The sequence below is a fragment of the Cyanistes caeruleus genome, chromosome 4 (genome assembly GCF_971803275.1).
Source record: "Cyanistes caeruleus chromosome 4, bCyaCae1.hap1.1, whole genome shotgun sequence".
Classification (NCBI taxonomy): Eukaryota; Metazoa; Chordata; class Aves; order Passeriformes; family Paridae; genus Cyanistes; species Cyanistes caeruleus.
In genome coordinates, this window is record NC_141704.1 from 74,969,732 (window position 1) to 74,991,429 (window position 21,698).

Here is a 21,698-nt window from a genome sequence, read left to right on the forward strand (position 1 = left end):
TGCTGCAGGCAGCCACTTCCAGCCCAGAGCAGGGCAACTTGATTATGCCTGCACCCATTCAATTACTTAGTCTCGCTCTTGAAAGATACTTAACATGGGCTTCGCAGCTTGCTTGTAAAAGGAGCACTGACCCCTAAATACACTTATCAGCTATCTTTCCAAGCTGGCAAAGTGGCTGCAGGTCAGTCCAAGGAGGGTAAGAACACAGACAATGTACTAATGTTGGGTAGCACACTGCAGTGTCTTGGGACCAATCTATTTCAGAAGCTCCAAAGACAAATCATTTTCAAACCCTTCCAATAAGATTATCCATCATTTCCATCTACAGAGACTCATACCTGACAGGCCATGTGTCTCTACCCAGATATCAGGCATATTGCCTAAAAAATATACCATCCAGTACAAGTGGAAAGGTAGGATTTAACCTCACTCTGGTGTAAGCACTAAACCTTTTCTAAGCCAAGTTCACAGTTTAAGGGAGGGCTGAACACTTTGAAAGAGCAAAGTCTGCAGTGTTAAATCTACAGCTGTCTATGGAAAAAAAAAAAAAAAACCAAACACCAAATTCACCTAATTTCATGAAAGAACCACTAAGGATATTTCCTTCCTCTCTTCTTCCCTGAAGTGCTCACATGCTAAATGATACACTAGAGAATGTACAGGAAAAAAGATCAGACAGTATTAACAACATGGGAGACATCCGCCTCCATTTTCCTTTCCTAAGAATGTTTAAATTCCTATAACTTCAGTGCTCCAGACCACCAGCTGCACAAACCAACACAGCACCACTGACTTCAGCAAAACCTGGGTTCATTTGCAAACCAAGAGTGTTGCCAGCAGAGGTGTTTCTGAATGGTGCTGGTCTGGAAGAAGAGAAATAGCACCATCATCATGCTGAACTCCATCATAATTTGTAGGGCCTGGAGGAGGAGGTGAGGTGGGACAGGTAATTTATGCCATATGGCGCCAGCACAAGGTTGCGAGCAATGAGATTTGTCCTCTGTTCTCAAAGCCAATGCCAACTACAAAGCTGAGGGACAGGCAAAAGTAAGAGATGCCAAATTTTGCCCTCAGATGTTGATGTTAGCAGGGTTTGTGTATGAGGACAGAAGTCAGGCCCAAATCTTTCTGTTCACAGCATTCAAGGTGTCTCTTGAGCCAGTTGTGACTCACCTGTTGTTCAGCAACAGTAAGACAAATCGTGATTCTTTTTTCTTGTTTATGAAAGCTCAAGTAGAGCTGAACTACATTGAAATAGCCAGGCATACAACAGTGTGAGAGCAGAGACCAGGCCTCTTTTATAAAGGCAACTTCAAAAATCCTTCTAAAAATAGAGAAATGTGGTATGAGAAGCCAGACTCAGAAATGCTACCAGAAAAGAGAAGACAGAATGAAATCCAACAGCTTTGACCAACCCTTTCTTGACATAGCTTTTTCTGAAGCTCTCCATCTGCTGCACTTTTTCACAAAATTGCATGGCAAATTTTTCCCTCCAAGACACCAGAGTATGACCAAAGCTACTTTATTTATTTCAGGGTGGTTAATCCAGGCTTAAACTTAGTACGGAATTTAGCCACACTTAACACATGACCATCTCCCCACCTGTCACCCAGCATAGTACATTTGTTTAATTTGCAACTGCTGTTGTTTTGACATTCCTTCAATAATAATTCTCCTTTCCTGAAGTCTCATTATGGCAGTGTGGGCATCTCTGGCCCTTGGTGCTGTAAGAAATGAGTGCAAATGTGTGAGATAGGGAAGATAAATGAGACAACACAGCCTCTTGAGGAGTTTCCACCTCCTCCAACCAGTCACTGGGAAGGCCTAATAGGCAAATGCAGGGAAAAAATGGGTTCCAGGGAAACCTGGTCGTGGTTGTCACTGTCACTGCACGGATTCAATCACTCTGCATTGACAGTCTTGACTTCATCACCCTCTCAAGGAGAGAAGCAAGGGGACTTAAATGACCAACACAGTTAAGCTGTTACCGCTCTTTGATTTTAAAAAATGAGGCTTCAAACTCAGGTATTCGAGTGGGAGGAGATGTGAAAAGCCCCGTGCCTGGAGGCTCTCCCTCGTCCCTGCGGAGCAGAGGATCCGTGCGGGGATGCGGTGGGACACACGGAGCATCCTCCCGGCGCGCAGAGCCGGGACCGCGGGAGGGCAGCAGCGATTTGCGTTCCGAAACGCGCTCAGGGAACTTCTTCATGCAGAGAGCTTGGTGAAGACAAACGGCGCGGAACTGCTGCGGGTTCTAGTCTGGGTCAATGTGTGAAAAGTTACAGTGGCGTGCCACTCAGGAAGCGTAAGTGCAGCCCTTGGCAGACTTTTGCTGCATCTCTCTTCTGGTTTATATATCCTTCGGGTCAAATTCCTCATGGTGAAGCCTTCTTGGCCAGGAGGTTGGGACAAGGAGCAGACCCCCTTGAACATAGTTTTCCCAAAAGCAAGCCGACTATAGACAGTAAATGACAATAACCACCTGTGGTCACTCTGTTCTCTGTCTCTTTGGAATAATACACTTCTCTCTTGTACAGTTTTATTCATGTGAGGATTTTCTCTGCCACAATTGTAAAAATCCATTGGGAAGATAGAAGAGAGGTGGAAGTCCCTGTGATGTGCATCCTTCTGTCCTTCCCCCATAGAAGCTGAGAGCTGCCAGAGCCTTGCTGGAGCTGCTCATAAGAGCCACAAATGTATGCTGCTTTCCCAGCTTGAGGAGTAAAACCTGAACCCATCCCAAAAAGGATTAATGACCTGGGTGCTCAGCTGATGCTCAGAGAGGACTTTACATCCTGACACAGGTGTCACCATACCAAATACCCCTGCTCAGTGAGGTAACTCTGGGATCACCATCTTCCAAAGCCTCACTGCCCCCGGGGGAGAGCAATGTCCCCACAGCCATCCCCAACCTTCCTGCACCATCCCATTCTCCCCTTGGCACTGGGTGTGCAGCTACTGCTTCACCCAGGGAAGACAAAAGGTCTGAGTCCAGCAGTGCCACTGTTAACACTTCAAAGGGTGACTTCATTTAGGCTGCTCCCAGACAGGATTCAAACTAAGGGCTGGAATGCCTCACAAAAAACCTCAGTTCTCGGCACAGTAGTGGGGAAAGAAATCAACATATCTCTTTAAGTAAGAAAATCTGGTGCCCCCAGTGAGTGATAGATAATGGCTATTCTTATCACAAACACATATAATGGCCTCACAGTCATTTTTAAATGCAAATTCAGAGGTGAGGGGGGAAACAGACAATGTGTAGCAAAGCCTCATGTCCATTCTCAGGGCTTGTCTGTCATTTATTGTATTTTGTATAAAATAAGTTGTCCCCTCCCTGTCCTCCCCCCTACCCCTTTGTTTTTACAATGGTAATGTTAAGCCAGAAAATAAGTTGGTTTTCTAATAGCACATTAGGAAGCCTTGTGGCTGGAGCATCTCTCATATTCTCCCAGAAATACATTTCACAACATTCAATCCACCAACCGAGCATTCTGCAAATGCCAAAAATCACTTGAGTGAGTTTCCAAACTTCATGGGCAGATTTCTGCCACAGGAGTTGCTTGTTCTGCTAGTTGAAATTCACAGTGATGTGGCATTTATAAGTAGCCCATAAAAGGCTGGTGGATGAGCATGATATGCCTATCAGCAGCATTGTCAGGGGTGCCGGGAGAGCATCACTCAGGGGTGCTTTATCAGTTGTCATAAGCAGCCCTTTGCCTCTGGGGTTCTGAAAGGATTGATTCATCAGTTACTAACCCTGGAATAAGGTTTTTTGTAAACAGCTTCAGGATAAAGCCTGACTTTGTTTCCTTTGCATAACTCAACCAGACAACTCCAGAGGAGGAAATTACCTCCCTCATGAAGTCATGGGGAGCCTTTTTAATGGTTTTAATGAGATTGTCATCAGGTTCAAAGTAAACACACCTGTAGTGTGGCAGCGGCCTCAAGGAGACAAAGAGTTACACGGTCCCACCCCAAACGTCTTGTGAAGGGCGGCCCAGGTGCTCTGATTGGGTTTGAGTCCCTGCAGGGTTCTCCCTTGGTGTGTTTCTACTGGTCCCTGACCCTGAACTCCATCCTCAAAGGTGGAAATTCTTAAGAGTTCTGTCCCTCAAAAACCCCTGCTGTGCCTCTATTCGGGGCTCTCTGTTCTGGACCTGAGTTTGTTTCCATGCTGAATAAATGGTTTCATGATCTGGGAGCCCATCTCGGTTGGTGTTCCATGCTGGTCCCCAGAACCCTGCAGCTTCCCTGGATGAGATCCCGAGGTTGCTGACTGCAACATTGCAGCACTTCTTAGGTGTGTTTTCCTTGTAAAGCCACTTCTATTGCATCTTTCGGAGGAACAGGTGGAGCTGGTTTCTCAGCCATCAGCAGCAGCCAGCTGAGGACAGCTGGAGCACATGGAATTCCCAAGCCCAATGCCAGATTTGCTAAACAGACTCCATCACTGCATAGGCAAGTGTCTTTGTGTTCAAAAAGGGAGCATGAGAAAGGAAGGTACGTGAGAAGAGAATGTTATGGGGATCCCTCGCTCTCCTTTGCCAAAGGTGAGACAAGACAAGGATTTTCTAAAAAATACCTGAAAAGAGCCAATGTGTTAAATATGAACCTGTGAAATGTTTATGGGAATTTTTATATGCAGAATCTTGGTGATTATTCAAAAGGATAAATTTGCAGAATTTCAAGGAAGTTTTCTTAATTTCCATCTTGGTGATAAGGGCTCAATTCACAGTTCTACTATTTCAGTTCCTTTTCTTCTGTTTCCCCAAGCAGAAAACAGTGCTCATCATAATTAGCCAAGCTTTTGGCAAACTATTTTACCATTGTTCTTGTCAACATAGCAAGCCTCTCATTCTATTTTCAGGAGAGACTTCAGCACCAAAGAGACTCATTACCTCTACTGCTAGGAAGGCTTAGTCTCTTCAATGCTTAGTTCATTTTTTGGCTCACAGGGAAAAATTTTATGTAAAAGTCTTAACCGGGTGAAACAGGCTGAGGACTAAGGGCTCCTGTCTGACAGGATGTGGCAGGATGCCTTTATGGCTGCAGCAGGTCTGTGTGGTGCAAGGAACAGCTTTGGGGTAAGATTATGTTTAAATACCTGTCCTTTTGAGGCTTTTGCACACGGCACTGAGCTAGGCTGACCCCTGAGCTGCTGTGCCAAGCTGGAGCACACACTCAGCACCTGACATGACTTTAACCCAACCAAGGGCATGGGACACAGCAGCTAAAAACTAACTCCTCTCACCCTCAACACCTCTGGGAAACCAGATCTGCTGTTGGGAACTGTATTATCTTTTATGGTGCGGATGTAGAGCCAGTTCCCATCTCTGTAGCCCCTCAGGTGAGGCTGCTATAAAGTGTCGGCACTGTGGGGAAATAATCCTGCTTATTGATAAACATGTTAAACTTCTAGTGAGGATAGCTCTTCCAAGGAGAGCCAGGAAAGCCTGCAGGAATCCAGGCTTCTTCTCTGAAGGTAGGCAGATGAGAGCAACTCATAAATTTGGGGTTCAGTGGGGGTTGTTTTGCTTTGGTTTAAGGCAAGCTCACATCCCCAGTTCTGTTCGATACAAGGCCCCCAAACTACACTGACCACATCTGAGCTGTTCTGGATTCTCTGGCCCTATCAGGAAAGTAAAAGAGATTTTGTTCTGCTGAGCAGGAGGTAGCCACCCCAACAATCAAATCAGTCATGTTCAGTGACAAGAGTGCGTACAGACTGAATAAGTTGTGACTCTGTTTTCCTTAGCACTGGATTATCCATGTTTCCTGTGCTTGCCATAGCTCCTTCTGATGCCATATCTCCCTCCCTGTTTAGTATTCCCTGACCAGCATTGCCAGCAATCCTTTCTGTCCTCAGCCTCTTGACCTGACTTTGATATCACCACATGATTGGAAACTCTCTCTGAGTAAGAGGCAAGGGATCAATGTTTCCAGGGAATGAGTTTCTCTTTAAAGCTGTTACAGATCTTTCTGTGGCTTCTCTTGACATCAGTTCTGCTCTCTTTCAAACATATGCATTAATTCAAGAAAGCAGAGGCTGTGGCAGCCTCAGCTACAGAGATCTGACTCATCCCAGCTGCTATCTGTGCATGTAGGTCACGTGGAATGACATCCATTAGGATGCACAGTACAGTATATTCACTCCAAGGACCAGTGACTCCTGCTTTGCATGCAGTGCTTGGGGAGGAAGCAAAGTAAGAGTTCATAACAAGCTTTAAATGAACAGAAACCTAGACATCCCCCTACTTTCCCAAACACCAAGGAGTGTGAGTCATATTTCATTCTGGCAAGTTACTACTTTCCACACCAAGCTCATACAAGGTGTTCCCAGAGCTTGTTATCTCAGAATTTCACTTTATTTTCATGTGTCTGTGCTGAGACCCCAGAGGGACAAGGTTAGACCTTAGAGGGGTCTGAGCACAGCTAAGAAAAGATATGGTATGCCCTCAGCTGTAGGACATTTCTCACTACTCTCTGAACCACTGTTGGGATTTAAACAGATGAAAACAACAAACAGAACAAAACAAAGAGCGCTGCTCTTGGTGGGCTACTCTTCAGTGGCACAATTCACACTGAGGGATCATTGTCCGTGTCTGAGACAAAACCAGGCTGAAATGCAGCATTCTTAGAGAACCTGGAATCATTCATGCACTGGTCCAAGTTCTCAAGGCCCTGAGACAAATTCAGCCCCAGGACTACCAGTGGAGATGGTTTAACCAGTAACAGGCTGGGATTTGTCATGGGGCTTCAGTGGACAGCAGCTTCACTTCAACCCAGTGCAAATTCTCCTGTTCAGACTTTGGCCCAGAGACATTAAACAGTGGGTCCAGAACCACAACTCTGAGGCACCAACAGAGGCAGGAATTTAAGATAGACTTTTCTTGGTGCAACCCCAGAGCTACCTCCAGCCCCCCAGGCTGGTGACCTTTGTGTACTGAGCCGAGAGCCTGATCCCCCTGGCAAAATGGAAAACTCAGGATGACAGGATATCCTGAATTGGAAGGGAACCATTAGGAATATCAAGGCCAGATCAGAGTCTATCCCCATGCAAAAATGATCATGATTTCCCTTTGCATGCCCCTGCAAGCACAGACTCCATGCGGAGTTGCACCCCAAGGAGTAACTCAGCCATAATGACCCCAACACAGGGAAGGCACAACACTCCATACATTTCAATTTGCACCTATTATCTCTCATCCCTTCATAGGATCTATTTCTCTGCTCCCCCTCCCCACAGCAAACTTTCTGGTGGTGAACCCTTTTGTCACTTGTCAAGTGTCAAAGTGTCAGTTGGGGTACTTGCCATCTCTGTCTGGGTTTGTCTCTGGATTCACTGGCAGAAATAAAAGCTTCCTTAGTACCAGGAATGTAACAGGTTAAAAAAAAAAAATTTTTAAAAGTCAGAGATTTATTCCAGGTTTGGCCAAAAAACCCCCACACAATAAAATCAGATTGATGCTGAATGAAAATAACTTTGCTCTGCAAAAGCAATTCCAAAATAATCAACAGCAACTGTGGCTCTGGCAACAACTGACATCAGATTTGGAATAACAGGGGTAGTTCGGGAAAAACTTGAGAAAGTTGCTTAGGTCTTGTCAGAGAAACAAGTCTCCAAGTATTAATGACTGATATCTCAGGCTCTCTGGATGTACTGAAGGAGGTGTACATCTTCACCGTCTTCCACTTTATCAATACCAAAATTATGTGTTTGGATTTTATAAAGGCTTGACCAATCCAGCAGCCACTGGAGAAGATAATGTAAGCAAATCTCATTAAAAACTAACATACCTAAATACATCAAGGTGTCATCTTCTGTCTATGGAGCGAGAAGGGGAAAGTGAATCCCAAAACAACTATCAGGGTTTTATGCTTTCTTTCAAAATGTGGTGCACTTACAACTGCCAAAGGTTCCACCCCTGAACTAGAGGAACTGAGGTGTGAGTCAGCTAAGCAGTTTCCATCACCCTGGGTAACACTTCCTCAACACAGATGTCAGGCAACTTTCCTTCACCCTCCTGCACTGTCAGGAAAACAAAGCTGGAAAGCAAAAATATAGATTATCTTCCTCTAACACTGACAAGCACAGGGAGGAAAACAGTTTAAAAAAAAAACAAAAACCAACCAGCTTGCTGGGAAAAAACACAGCAAACTTTGAAAAACAAAACACTGTGTGAAATATACAAAACACTGTGTGAAATATCTGGCAATGAAGCTAGTGTACAGCCAAGCTGCCATCACTATTGCAATTCTTTAACAGGGCAAAGGCCTATTGTAGGTGTATTTAGAAAGTCACACTCCCAGCCCAAACTTCATAAAGTTATTGGTTTGTTTTTAAAAATACCTTTCACTCAACCTCAGTACAATCCTTCCTCCAGTTTTCCCAACCTCCAATACACTGATCTCAGATGATTTTCTGAAAGCAACATGTTTTATTAATTTAGAGATTAGAGTTCTATTTAAGATTTTCCTAACTTTTGTTCAATCTCTCCTCAATTTCATGAGAAATTCTGCATCGACACCATCCTTTGGCAAGTAACCCCAGGAGACTGCACCCACAATTTGAGGAACTCCCTGCTACACCCCTTCTTCATGTTCTGAATCAGGTTCCTTCATCTGATGCTCCCCTCCAAGTTCTTCCACTAGAAGATGAACAGACAATTCCTGTTGACACTCTCTATTGTCATTCAGTCAAAGAAGACCTGCCCACACCTTACCTATTTCTAGCCTAGTCTAGACATATTCTATGTTTCTGACCTGATTTCCAGGATGCCCACTCCACTGTTAGTAATGTAACTTAGTAGTGTAAAATATAGGAAACTGAACAATACCACGGGAATTAGTGGGGGAAAAAACACATTGATTAGTTCTTCCTTGACATATTTTTTCAATAAAAACTGTACTTTTTCTCCACTAAAGACATCTAGTAAAAAAAATTAAATATAAAAACATACTTGGAATTCTCCAATGAAAAATGAGGGAAAACAGGAAAATATCCAGCCTTTGTTGGTTCAGTTTACTAATGCATTTCAAGTCAGAAATCCCAAAACAATAGAAATCCATACTCCAAACAAATATTTTCCTTAGTTCACAGGCAGAAAGTTTGTCAGGACTGAAATGATCTCTTCTTTCCTTAAACTTGCAGTGTAATACAATTTATAGAGCTGTTGTAATTCTGCAGGAAAAATGTTTGTGAGAGACGATTGATGGGTTGTTATTATTCCAACTTGCTTAATAAAGTGTATGTGACATAGCACATTAGGTAATTGTGTTGGTGCCATTTCACATAAAATAAAAAAGGTTTTTCCCTCGAATTTTGAACTGGGGGCTAAGCAGGGAAACGGACCAGGCTGTCTGAGTTTCAGTATCCACATGGGAATTAAAAAAAAAAAAAAAAAAGAAAAAGAAAAGCACAAATTCCCGGAGGAAACTAGTTAAATATTCTCTCCACCTCCCTCCTCTTATTCATTCGCTCCTTTCAATCGGCGGGGTCCCATGGCGACCATCGTGGGAGAAAAGCATCCTCTCCAGCCGCCGCGCTCGCCATGGCAACCGGCACGTCAGCGCCGGCAGCCGGGCCCTGCCGCGGGCCGGGGGCGGCCCCGCCTCGGGGGCCTCCCGGTGTTCCCCCGGTGTTCCCCCGGTGTCCCCCGGCGTCCCTCGGTGTCCGTTCGGTGTCCCCCGGTGCCGCCGCCCCGCCGCGCCCGGCGCTGTCCGTGGTGCTGATGGCCCCGACGGAGCGGGAGGAGCCCCGGGACCTGCCGGGGGGCGGCCGCAGCATCCGCATCCCACATGACACAGAAAGGAGTTGGGCAGCGGCCACCCCTGCGAAACGTCATTTTTTCCTCCGCTGAAGAAGGATGGAATACCCCGTCCCTCCCCTCAGGAGGCTTTGCAAACAGGCAGGCAGAGGCAGCTGCAGAGCTGGCGGTACGCTGTGGTTCCCAGTATGACCGGGATCTTCCCAGACGTGGCTTCACTTGGGATAAGCAGCAGAGCAAGGAGGGGACCAGCGCCTTTGGGATTTTGCTTTGGAGCAGGTACGTGGGTGCATATGGGCTATGCTGAGCACTGCTGTAGCTAAAGGTGTAATTCTCACTGCAGAGACAAATTACATGATCTTGTCCGGTCATTTATCTTAAGTGTATTTATTTATGTGCATTTAAATCACTTGGGGATTAGCCAGGAGGACTCATTCATCAGGAACAAATGTTCTGTGGGGCTTGAATTTTAAGCTTATTCTGCTAAAAGCAGGGGGGTGTGTAGAATTACTGCAGAATAACTCCCTATATTTTCTGGACAAATCGACATGCTCTCTATTCATTATCTTTCAATTATGTTACTTATTTGTTTGAAACAATCTCCTGACATCATCAGTTCAGTGAAAACAGAAAATTACTTTACAGCAATGGAGCAGACTGCTCTGCTCATCCATTTTTTTCTGTCTCTAAATACATTCAAACAGCTTCTTCCTTCCTCATGTTATTGCTATAGAACAGCTGCTTTTGTATTTTTCAGTCATTAATTTGAAATCATCCTTTCTGAAAGTGCTGTCTCTCCTTTTCTGTGTGGGTGCCTTGGTGCAGCTACTCAGGGAAACCCCACAGACAGAGTAATCTTTGCTTATCCATAGCCAGCACAGGCAAGAGGGCTGCTCTGGTTTAGCTAATTCAGGCACAGACTCTCTAAGAATGCATAGCAATATTTCTCATTTATCCAGCTGGCTTCCAGCATGTCAAACAGTATGTTGGCTTCACAGAGTAATGGGGAAGTAAAGCTGCCTTCTGCTTTCAAAAGGCCATTTGTGTGTATGAGGCAGGATTCATAGCCAATTCTTTCTGGCAAAGGTTCTCAGATGTGGTTCTTGAAGGTTTGTTGTTAAAGTCACTCTAACCACTTAAACAAGTGGCTTGGTTTGCAGAAAAATTGGTTGCCAACCCAGAGGCATCCTTAAAAGCTTATTTGGGTGTCTAAATATGGATTTTTTAAAAACTTGATTTATGAGTAAGCTTGATTTCTGATTTATTTGAAGCATTCTCAGATGAGTCAGTAAGGGGAGGAATCTCTACACCTTAGACACATTCGGGAAACTGTGCTCCTTGTCTCAAAGTAAGAGCTTGCAGACTCTCACTCCCCGGCAGCTCTCCTGTGAGGCATCTGTTTGCGGAGCTGTGCAGTGCAATTCCCACACCTGGGTCACACCATATGACCCCCATCTGCATTTTCCTTTGCAGTCCCACCAGGAACCCTCTCTCAGGTGTTTAACAGATAGCAATTCCAGTCAGATAATGCAGAACAAACCCCTAACATCCTCAGGTGGACTAAGCTCACCCTCCCCACCAGCTCTCCCAGCACCAAAACATGGCGCAGCCCTTGTGTGTTTGGTGTTTCTGCATTCCAGCAGCTTTCATCTTTCCCTAAATTTTCCCTCTGGCACGCAGCAAACACAGGTCTTGCAACTGGCACCCTGTCCACAAAGACATCTCCAGATCAGGGGCTATCAGCAGGCTAATACCTTCCCTCAGGTATTCAGCCTAGGCTTCTCCTAGGCTGCTTTTATTACCCTCCAAGCCTCGCCCAGCAGAGAGACTGCCTTCCCACAATCTTCTCTATATCAGGCATTTCCAACCCAATTTGGGTTGTGCATGGCCTTCATCCCTTCCAGCTTCTCCAGCCAAGTATAGGTATAGGAAGACTGAAATGCTCTCACTAATGGCCATATCCTATGTCAGAGTGTGAATGTCGTTCTACTGCCCGTGCCGGTCTGCTCCTCTTATTCCTACCAGATGAGTCCTCCTGGAAGCATCTCAGGCATCTCTGGTTGTAAGCCATCACTGCTGTCATTGTGTCTGGCACAGGGACCTGTGCCCTGTGAGCACCAGTTCCATGTTGCCAAGAAGGGTCAAGAACCACATGACAGGAACTCACATCCCAGCACAAGCGTTTGCACCAGTACAAGAATCCTGTTGCCACATTATTATCTTGTGTGACAAGAAAGCAGTTTTTACAGGATTTCCTGTCAAGAATTCCTTTCTACATAGCCTTTTCACACAAAACCAACAGTAAAAAAAAAAAATTCCTCAGGTTCTCTGAGGGGGAGAACTTGTGCTCCCTGCTGGTGAGAGGGTGAGCTAAGCTGCCAAAGTCCTTGCTGTAGCTGCTGGTGCATTTTCCCTGTCAGGGAAAGGGTGAGAATTTCCAAGAGATGGGCAGACAAACTAGCCAGGCGTCAGATTCACCACCACTTATCTGTCAACACCCACCATGGCAAAGCAGCCCTGGTAAGCACCATGTTCCTCACAAAAATGTGCCATGCTGTGCTGTGCTGTGCTGTGCTGTGCTGTGGGCAGGGCCTGGTGTTGCCAAAAATTAATGCAAGCCCGTGGGAGAGAGCATCTATATTTTTACCTCGGAATCAGGAAAGTGTACAGCCTAGCCATGCCCAACGACAGAATCAATCCCCTTTAGGTAGGACAAAAAGCCTCCAAAGCTGTATTTCAAGCATCTCTACACTCTTCTTGGGCAATTCCAGTAGGTGGAAGCTATTTTGACAGCAGAGTTGGAATTTAGGTCAGCCCTTCTGCTTGCTCCCACTTTTTCATGCTCCCACAGTCACACTGAGAGCAGATCTGGGTTCTGCCACCATTCTTAGATAATAATTTTTAGATATTTAGGGCTAATCTGGAGTTTTGCATACTAATCCCAGCAGCAGGAGGATAAAATAAAGCCCCGAAACACTTAAACCTGTCCTTTGGGCTGTCCTTTGAGGGTAAGAGTTACACCTCTAAAAAGAGATTTGCAGCCAATGTGTACCTGTTGGTAAACAGTGAGGTTCCCTCTGAGGACATGAGGGTGTCTATCTGGGTACCACTGAGCACAAATCTAGTTCATATTTTACCACTGCCTGTACCTGGACCAGAGCTGATGTTGGGTGTAAGTGGAATCTGCAGTTACAGTAAGGGCTCCTTCTCAGAGCCAAGAGAATATAAACATCTCAAGGTTTAGGTGCATGAATAATTACTGGGTTTTAGCAACTTACCCCAGGTTAATAGACCTATGGTGTCTACCTCTAGGTCAGTCTTAACCCCCAGTAAATATATGAGAAAAATTCATTGCCTCAAGATGCAGGGAAAAGCCATTGCTACCAGAACATTTAAAACCACAATGAGCTTCAGGAGATGGCAACATCTATTGAGGACACTCAGTCAAAATGCAGTGACTTGTGACTTGTGTACGAGTTTGAATCCTGCTTGATTAAAATCATACCTTGTGGAATTGCCCTTAACCCAGTGCTCCAGGTCCCAATAGTTACTTCAAGTGTGAGCTGACAGACCCAGAAGGAATAGATGGACCCTGTTCTTGTTCCAGTTAGCTACTGCATGTCTCACTCCTTACTAAACTCAGAAGGATGAAGCTGAAAAAGGATTCTTCCCCAAGCCAGTACAAGAATAAAAATTTATTCCAATCCCAGCAGCTGTTGCAGTATTATATCCTTGTCCTCAGTTTCAACCTTGTTTAAAAAGTCAGCAAAGAACTTGAAGAGTCAAAGAAGCCAAATGGCTAAGAGTCTGCCTGGGTGCCCTGAATTTCCTCCAGCATACAGAAGATATTATTTAGATGTGCTGAAAATCAGAACATTTCCTCCTCTTATTTAGTTCCATCCATATTTTCTGCTCCCATGATCTCACCCCTCAGTACAGGCTAGGCCCTCAGATCCTGATGTAACATGCAAAAATACAGATCAGCTCAGCTCAATCAGTTCAGCTCAGAACATCAGCTGAGCCGTTTCCACAGCAGCACTGAGAGCTCCATCCATAAGCCAATCTATGTTTACAGCTATGTCATCCTTGGTTCTCTGTGCTGCAGGACAGGGATCTCCACCAGCTGGGTGAAGTTAGAGAGCAGGTAGCAGCATGTGAGATGGGGGCACAGATTTCAAAGGCTTCACTGCACCCAAAACATGTTATTCTCATGATAAAATAGGGGCAAATGTTTCCTATCCCCACACACTGTAATGCAGAGAGTGAGGAGGAGCACACTTCACCTCAAGAGATTTTCAGGCTTTGCTCAGAAGAGCTGCCCAGAGAATAAAAATGCCTTTGTAAGAGGAGCAAGGCAAGGAGCTGAGCATTTTTATGAGCACCAGAGCAGAGAAAAGGACTGGCAGGGAAACTTTTTGCTTACAGAAGCATGTGAATCCACATTCCTCCACTGGAAGCAGGAGGATTAAATGGCCTCAATATGCACAACAGTCATCTCTGCACAGCAAGGGACAGAGAGAGGCTAAAACACTGTGCTCTGCTACAAAGGGATTTCTACATTAACACAATGCACATGCAGGGCAGTTCATTTTAATTTAGGCAGGGTGATGTCACCTTCTAGCATCTCACAGCCAGATGAAAGCTCCCCCACCCTGTCCCCCACTCTGATTTAATTTACTCACACTCCTAACGTTGATTACACTCAGTTAGATGAAGCGTTTCTCTTCCAGTCTGACAGCTTTTCCAGAGATACTCTCCAGAGGGGGAATTTTGAAATAATTTGCTGGGCCAGTGCTCACCTAGTGTTTTGCAGCTATGATGCAGAGAGGTAAAATATGTTGAATAATAAAGCCTCTGCTAGTGCTTAGGTCAAGTAATGTACAATGATCTGCTTATTTAGCTGCATTTCTAATCTTGAAAAACACTAGTTGGGAAACAAAATGCTTTTTCTTTTGATAAAACATTTAGAACATCCTATTTACTGCATTCTTTTGTGAATCTTATTAGGCATTGCTCTTCCAAATTGCAACGAGTGCTGGATTTTTAGACAGGACAGTGAACAGTGACTATGCCATATGGATTTTGTGCAACAGCCAAGTATATGTGACAGTGATTTCATGCAGTTCTTGTCACTCAAATAATTAATCTCTAAGTAACAGATCTGTTTTGGAGAGCTATCAGCTCAAAATGGAGCTCTTTGGTTTCCAAACTGCAAATTAAGGTCAGTAAAATTGATCTGTGGCACCAGGAAATCCCTTTTCAATGATTATGAGTCATCTCACATGCTCTTTCTTTTGCAAAGCTAATGCACAAAAAAGTAAGTTTTTAAACAGAAATATAGAAAGGCCTCATACCAGTTTTAAAAGGATTCCCACTCTAAAATGCTTGACAGACAAAGTGAGATTTTTGGCACTGCTGAATCCATGCAGACTCGTAATTACTGGAAAGCAGCCATTCAGGTCAGTATTATATTGGTTTAAAGGGAGAATTAATACAAGCATTTTTATTAAGTAAAAATGTAATTAGGCTTCACCTACTTCCTATATGTAGGTTTTACTTGTTGTGCTTATACACTTTTGCTTATGGACCTTCAGAGCAGAGGGAGTTGACAGAACTCATCACTGGTTTTTATGGATCTGATATTTGCAAGTTGAATGGTTCACTAACACCTAAATCATACTGCAGCAAACAATGCAGCAAGCATAGACATGGGAATTGGGGATAAATAATGTTGCAATTCACAGTATCTCCAGTTATTTCCATCTCAGACCCATAAGGAGTTGTGCCTATGCTGAGCTTTTTATGGTCATGTTTCCTTTTGGAGCATTACTCATAATGCAGAAGTTCAAGTCTCCACTATAAAAAACAGATTTCATAAAACCAGAATTTCTCATTGAAGAAAAACATATGCTGGACCACAGACACTCAGGTTCTCAGTACTAATTCAGGGCATGATCCTGATCTCAGTGCTGCATAAGGAAAATAGGCTTGAATAGGGATAATTTTTGAAAAAAAATAAATTAGTTTCTGGTCCATTTGAAGAAAAAATTATCTATAACTAGTAATGTAGGAATCTCAGAGTACAGTGGTTAATCAGATGGCATTTTACTTTTTTGAAAAATGAAGCAAGTAATTGCTGCACAACCAGTTAAATCCTGGGCTCAAGTTAGTTAAACTCCTCATAATTGCACCTATATTTTCACCTCTGCCTTGTAAGCAGTGTGCTAAATGACCTCATTTTGGAGTTTTCCAAAGAAGAATCAAAAAATTCAGCACTAGTTGTCCCTCTGTTCGGTGCCTCTCCTGTGCCACTGACAGCAAGGAAACCAGCACTGCATGAGAACCATCTGTGCTGAACATGGGTGGCTCTTCCCACCCTCCTGTTTCTTCCTCTGTCAACAAAGCTCCAACACAAGGCAGCTGGATTCATCTCCTGGAATTCTCCTTCCTTTGGACACCCTCTGATTGCTCTCCATTGCGATCACACGCTGTTCTCTGCCCAGGGTTGCTCCATTCCTGTCTTCACCAAGGCAGGTTTGCAGGTAACCCTAGCTCTCGTGAACAGCGGTTGGGCTCACTCTTAGGCAAGATGCATCAGTAAAAAAGCCAAAAAGTACTATCTGGGCACTACAACCCTGTAACTATTTTGGGGTTTACCCACCTGCAAAACTATATGTGTCAGGTCTGAGCAGACAGAGGCAGCAGATTTGGTTCACAAGTAAAAATAGAATGAGAACAGTGTTAGCAAGTCTGCCTGCCCTAACAGCTTAGAAAGGCCATTTCATTTTTGTACCAGATTTCCACTGCTCTGCAATACTGGTCAAGACATTTTATCTGATTATTCTTCTATAAAGCTTAATTTGTACAGCTGGCTATTTTTAAATGGCACATACTTCTGCATGGGAAGAAGGGAAATTAAGGAAGAAAATTATCCCATAATGTTCCTTTCTATTTAGTTAATAGGCTCCACGTGTATTATTTTATTACAGCTACTTCTAACAGGTAATTTAGCAGGTTGCACTGACAATGCATCCTGCTACTCTGCCAAACACAGCAGCGCAAATGCCCTGCCAACAGCTGGTGACAGTAGAATTTCTTCCTTCATCCAGAGGAGGGTGGGAAAAGACAAACAGGAGCCCTCTGAGAAATCAGGAATCATCTGCCAGGCAAAGCCACTAAGAAAACAATGAGGGAGAAGGCAACCAAGGATGAGGGGGAAGGCAAAGCCAGGCTGGGCAGTACCCACAGCCCTCCCGCAGAGGAGGGGACAAGAGGCAATGTACAACATGCTGACAGCTCCCCTTCACATCACACAAACGGTGTCACACCGAGTACAGGCTCTAAAAACCTAGAGGAAAAAATCTTCTATAATCCCAACATGCAATTAACATCTTTTCTTCTTCCACCTCTGACAATTTTTTGCACTGCATTATTGAAGGGGACATAGGAAACAGCACAAGGGGTGAGACCCCAAATTCATCCAGTGGCTCTATGCTTTCAGGCTTTGTTCTGAGTAGGCAGACAAGGAGAAGCAAATAGGTGGTAGATGCAGAGCCAGACTACAAGATGCAAAAACATTGAAAAAAGCCCATCTGGAAGCAAACCTGGGAATTTGGATCACTTACTTGGAAAGCTGAGGAGGATGGTGGTGGCTTTTTGAGCTTGTTTATTTGGCTTCTAGGATAAACTTTTTGATCTTCTGCTTGTGACTGAATCCTGATTTATCTTGCACATTATCAAGCCCTGGAGTTCAGCATTCTCACAGCAGACCAATAGAAAAGACTTTGTCTTTTGACAAAGTAAAAGTCTAGTGAGTCTAGTGAGTAAAAGGCTTTGCATGTCATGATGCACACGTATAGCCACTAAAATCAGCTAATTTTCCATTTTATCCCTGCGACAGGTTAAGTCCAACCCAACCATCTGGCTAAACTCAACACTGGGAACTATCTAGCAATACAGGCATAGAACACGAGGCCACACCCATCACACTCTGTGGTGTGTCTGCAAGGAGGGTGCAAGAGAACAATTTCACAGGTAACTCCCTCAGACAAACTGTAATTTACAGGCAGTGACATTTGACAGGTGATAGGTTTGGTGTAACCAGTTGGGGACAATGTTATTCCACAGACAAGAACAATGGCCCAAAGTGCTCACGCTGAAGGCCTCTCACTGAAGGGCTCCCAGAAATTCAGCTCACTTCATCCACAAGGGTGTAAGGATCACTCAAGATCAAAACAGTCATTATTCCAGAGGTATGGGGCTGGTGGTGAGAGTGCTCAATCCAAGGAAGTCTCCTTGGGCAGCACTCCAGTCGCAAGGGAAGGGCTTCCCACCACAGACATCCTGCTCCTAGGAAAACCATAGGGGCTATATCCTGGTCTGGTCAGGGCTTGTGGACATACATAGTAATAGTCCAGAAATTTCTCAGGACTGAGGCCTCTTATTACCTGGGGACCCTCTGTGTTGACCAAGGGGTCCTGCCCTTCTTGTTCCCCCCACAAAGGCAGGGTTGGGGTCATGGTGCACATGGCGCAGATGTGGAGTGGGGATGTGAGGAACAAAAGTGAAAAGGGCATAAAAGGTCATGAAAGGCTGGCAGCCACCTCAAACCAGCCAGGGAATGGGGTGGGATCCCCCTGACACAGCCTGTCATACCACCAGCTACAGTGGAACACAGAAGCTGTATTTCAGTGTTACTCATGAAATACAGAAGTCACAGTATATATTTCTACTACAAGAATATTCTTTTGTGGGTTAAGATGGATTTTTCATACACAGGTGTTCAAAAGAACCTTTTCTCCCTTCTCTGTCTTCAGCCTGAGCAAAAGACGTGGCTGAGTTTGCTCACAGCATGGATAACAGCAGTGGTCCTGTTTTTCTCCTTACCTTGCTCCTGCTGCAGAACACGAGCAGCCCCAAAGCCTCCACCCCTCCTGCTGGCTACGAGATGGCAGAACCTCCACCACCAGGAGCCAGCTCCAGCATGAACCACTCTCTGGTAGAATATGGGCTGAGGCCAGGGGAAATCGCAGCTGCCACTGTGGTTTGGGGAGCTCTGTGGCTGATCTCTGTCATGGGAAACTTCCTCGTCTGCTTAGTGATCCACAGGAGCAGGAGGACACAGTCCACCACCAACTACTTTGTGGTGTCCATGGCCTGTGCAGACCTCGTGAGCAGCGTGGGGAGCGCGCCCTTCTTGCTGCTGCAGCTGAGCTCTGGGCAGTGGATGCTGGGCAGCAGGGTGTGCCAGCTGGTCAGATACATCCAGTACCTCACACCTGGAGTCCAGATCTATGTGCTCCTCGCCATCAGCGTGGATCGATTCTACACCATTGTTTACCCCCTGAGCTTCAAAGTGTCCAGGGGGAAAGCCAAAAAAATGATTTTGACCTCTTGGCTCTGTGGTACTGTGTTTGCATCACCAGCCTGTTTTCTCTATGGCTCCAACAGTGACCACCACTGCAACTTTTTTCTTCCCAGTTCTTGGCAAGGATCTGCCTACAGTATCATCCACCTCCTCTTGGTGTTTTTGATCCCGTCCCTCCTCATTAGCCTTTTTTACCAGAAAGTCATTAAGTACATTTGGAGAATAGGCACGGATGGAATGACTGTCAGGAGAACAACAAATATTGTTCCAAGAACAAAAGTAAAAACCATCAAGATGTTCTTAATGTTAAACTCAATGTTTCTGCTGTCTTGGCTGCCTTTCTTCACAGTACAGTTGTGGCACCCGCAGGAAACAGACTACAGAAAGAGCTCCTTGCTTTTCCTGACCATCACCTGGATCTCCTTCAGTTCCTCAGCCTCTAAACCAACCCTCTACTCAATCTATAATGCAAACTTCAGAAGAGGGATGAAAGAAACTTTTTGCATGTCTGCCATGAAATGCTACAGAAGCAATGCATACACCATCACCACCAGTTCCAGGATAGCAAAAAAAAATCATGTTGGTATTGCAGATATTCCAGCTACAGCCAAAAGTGTCACCAAAGACTCCACCTATGATGCTTTTAACAGAGAAGCCAAGGAAAGAAAGCTTGCCTGGCCTATTCCATCCAATCCCCCAAATACATTTGTCTAGTGGGCTTTGTTGTTTTGAAAAGTTACTCGATACCCCCAGAAGAAGGAATTTTCTCTCCTTTTGAACAAATGTATAGCTACATATTTTTAACCCAGCTTTTGGGGGGGGGGGGGGGGGGGGGGGGAAGAGATGTTTTATTTTATTAAATGCCTTGGGTTTGATGTATTTGTTCAATTTCATTTTGGTTACTACACCCTGCTTTAAGAAACTCTTCTCCCAGAATCTCAAGCAATGTTTATCTGCAAAACAAGAATCCTTATGCTCTCTCTCTGTAGGGAAAATGGAAAGAAAGAAAAGCTGCTTTTTTTAATCCCTTTACAGGATGGGGGGGTAAATGCCTAAATCCACTCAAAGTCATCTAGGCTTCCTTCCATTATGTCCCCGCAAATACAGTTGCACTGGGGTTGAGACCCCCCATCCTGTTGAGATCCTACAGATATGATGTCCATATGAGGGCCCTTTTGGCTTCAGCCTGAGCCCACTGGCCTCATCATTGACAAAATCCCTACTGGCCCAGCAGGGTCAGCATTGGACCAGTGCTGGATGCTTCCGCACCTTTGTCCTTGCGCCTCTCCAGAGGTTTAAGGGTCTAAACTGCCCAGGAAAGGTCCCCTCTTTGGTCTCACCTTCCCCAGCCCCTGAAGCTCCTTCTACTCCTAGGCTGGTGCATCCACCCTGAGGTGGGCACAGCCAGGAAGAAGAGCTGCTGAGCAAAAGGGTCATGCCTGTGCCGGGCACCCAAGGCCTCCTCATGTTTGAAATTGGCCATGTCTCCTGGTCTGAGCCCCTTCTGCTGAGTCACTGCTGTGACACCAGCTCCAAACAGGAGCAGGAGTGTCAGCTGTAGTCCCATGCTGGCCTGGCATCATTTTCCACCGTTTGGGCATGTCTGAAGAGGTCCCAACCTAGCAGGTGTCCCAGAGGACACAACCTGAAGGGGCCCTGCGGCTGCAGGTGAAGCCGACTCCAGCTGCTCTTTCTCTGCCAGCACAGTGAGAAAGCAACCCAACGGGTCTTCAGTCCTGCTGGGATGGGGAATGACAGTGGAGACCAGGGGGAGAGGCAGGAGCTTCTTTGCAGGCCCCTGTCGCCCTCAGCATTAATGAGCTAACGGGAAATAGGCGCTGTGCATGTGGGACATGGGTGAGTGTGTACACCTTGGGTCCTGCCTCTTGAAGGACGTGCTCTGGACACAAACTGGGCTTCCTCCCTAGGGGACATAGGTCCACATGTATCACTTGGAGGTAACAATATGGTTAGGTCCCAGAAGCTCTATTTTAGTGCTTGGAAATACAGAGGTGCCTTGAGCATCCAGGCAGGGAAAACAGCATCTAAGAAGCAGATGGATTACTGTGTTATAGTTCAGGGGGTAGTGTAGTCAGGAATGAGAGAACATGTGCTGGACTCTCACCATGTGTAATGACCACTTTGTGCTGCTTGGAAAACCTGAGGTTTCCCAAGCTCAGCTATGAGCCATCTGACAGGGAGCTGGTTGGCAGCTCACAGACCCATCCTGTCCTTTCAACCCCACTCCAACCCCTTTTCTTGTCTCATGCTCACCAATGCACTGATGTTCTCCACCCATGAAGGCTGTGTGTGGTCAGTGCTCAGGCAGGGCAATATCTGTAGAGGAGATGGAAAGCAGGAGAAAGGACTGCAAGGGTCTGGCAGGTAAAGAAGAGGACCTAATGAAAGGAAGAGGAGGAAGAAGGGACTGTAAGCCGAGCGATCCTCATTTAAAATGGACTATCTGAATGAAAATTTATTCAACCAAAATCATCTGTACTTCCTGAAACAGAGAGAATTTTGTTTTCCTTTTTTCTTTCCCCCAGTTATCAATCTCATTAATA

The 21,698-nt window shown here is 45.2% G+C and overlaps 1 protein-coding gene across 3 annotated transcripts; it reads left to right on the top strand.

Annotated features, from left to right (window-relative positions):
- The first annotated feature begins 9,551 nt into the window (after nucleotides 1–9,551).
- On the top strand, nucleotides 9,552–20,013 carry LOC111930098 (putative G protein-coupled receptor 19). 3 transcript variants are annotated; one of them, XM_023927948.2, is made up of 4 exons: nucleotides 9,557–10,046; nucleotides 17,668–17,801; nucleotides 17,895–18,019; nucleotides 18,584–20,013. In XM_023927948.2, the coding sequence occupies exon 4, from the start codon at nucleotides 18,619–18,621 to the stop codon at nucleotides 19,846–19,848; it is 1,230 nt and encodes a 409-aa protein (XP_023783716.2). In that variant the 5' UTR covers nucleotides 9,557–10,046; nucleotides 17,668–17,801; nucleotides 17,895–18,019; nucleotides 18,584–18,618; the 3' UTR covers nucleotides 19,849–20,013. The 3 variants fall into 3 exon arrangements, with proteins under 3 accessions (XP_023783706.2, XP_023783716.2, XP_023783723.2); XM_023927938.2 differs by lacking the exon at nucleotides 17,895–18,019 and having other exon boundaries at nucleotides 9,552–10,046; XM_023927955.2 differs by lacking the exons at nucleotides 17,668–17,801; nucleotides 17,895–18,019 and having other exon boundaries at nucleotides 9,589–10,046.
- Nucleotides 20,014–21,698: the final 1,685 nt, after the last annotated feature.

What these genes read in the sequence shown, in the direction of transcription:
- LOC111930098 (XM_023927938.2), top strand. Translation starts at nt 18,619, where the DNA reads ATGGATAACAGCAGTGGTCCTGTTTTTCTCCTTACCTTGCTCCTGCTG.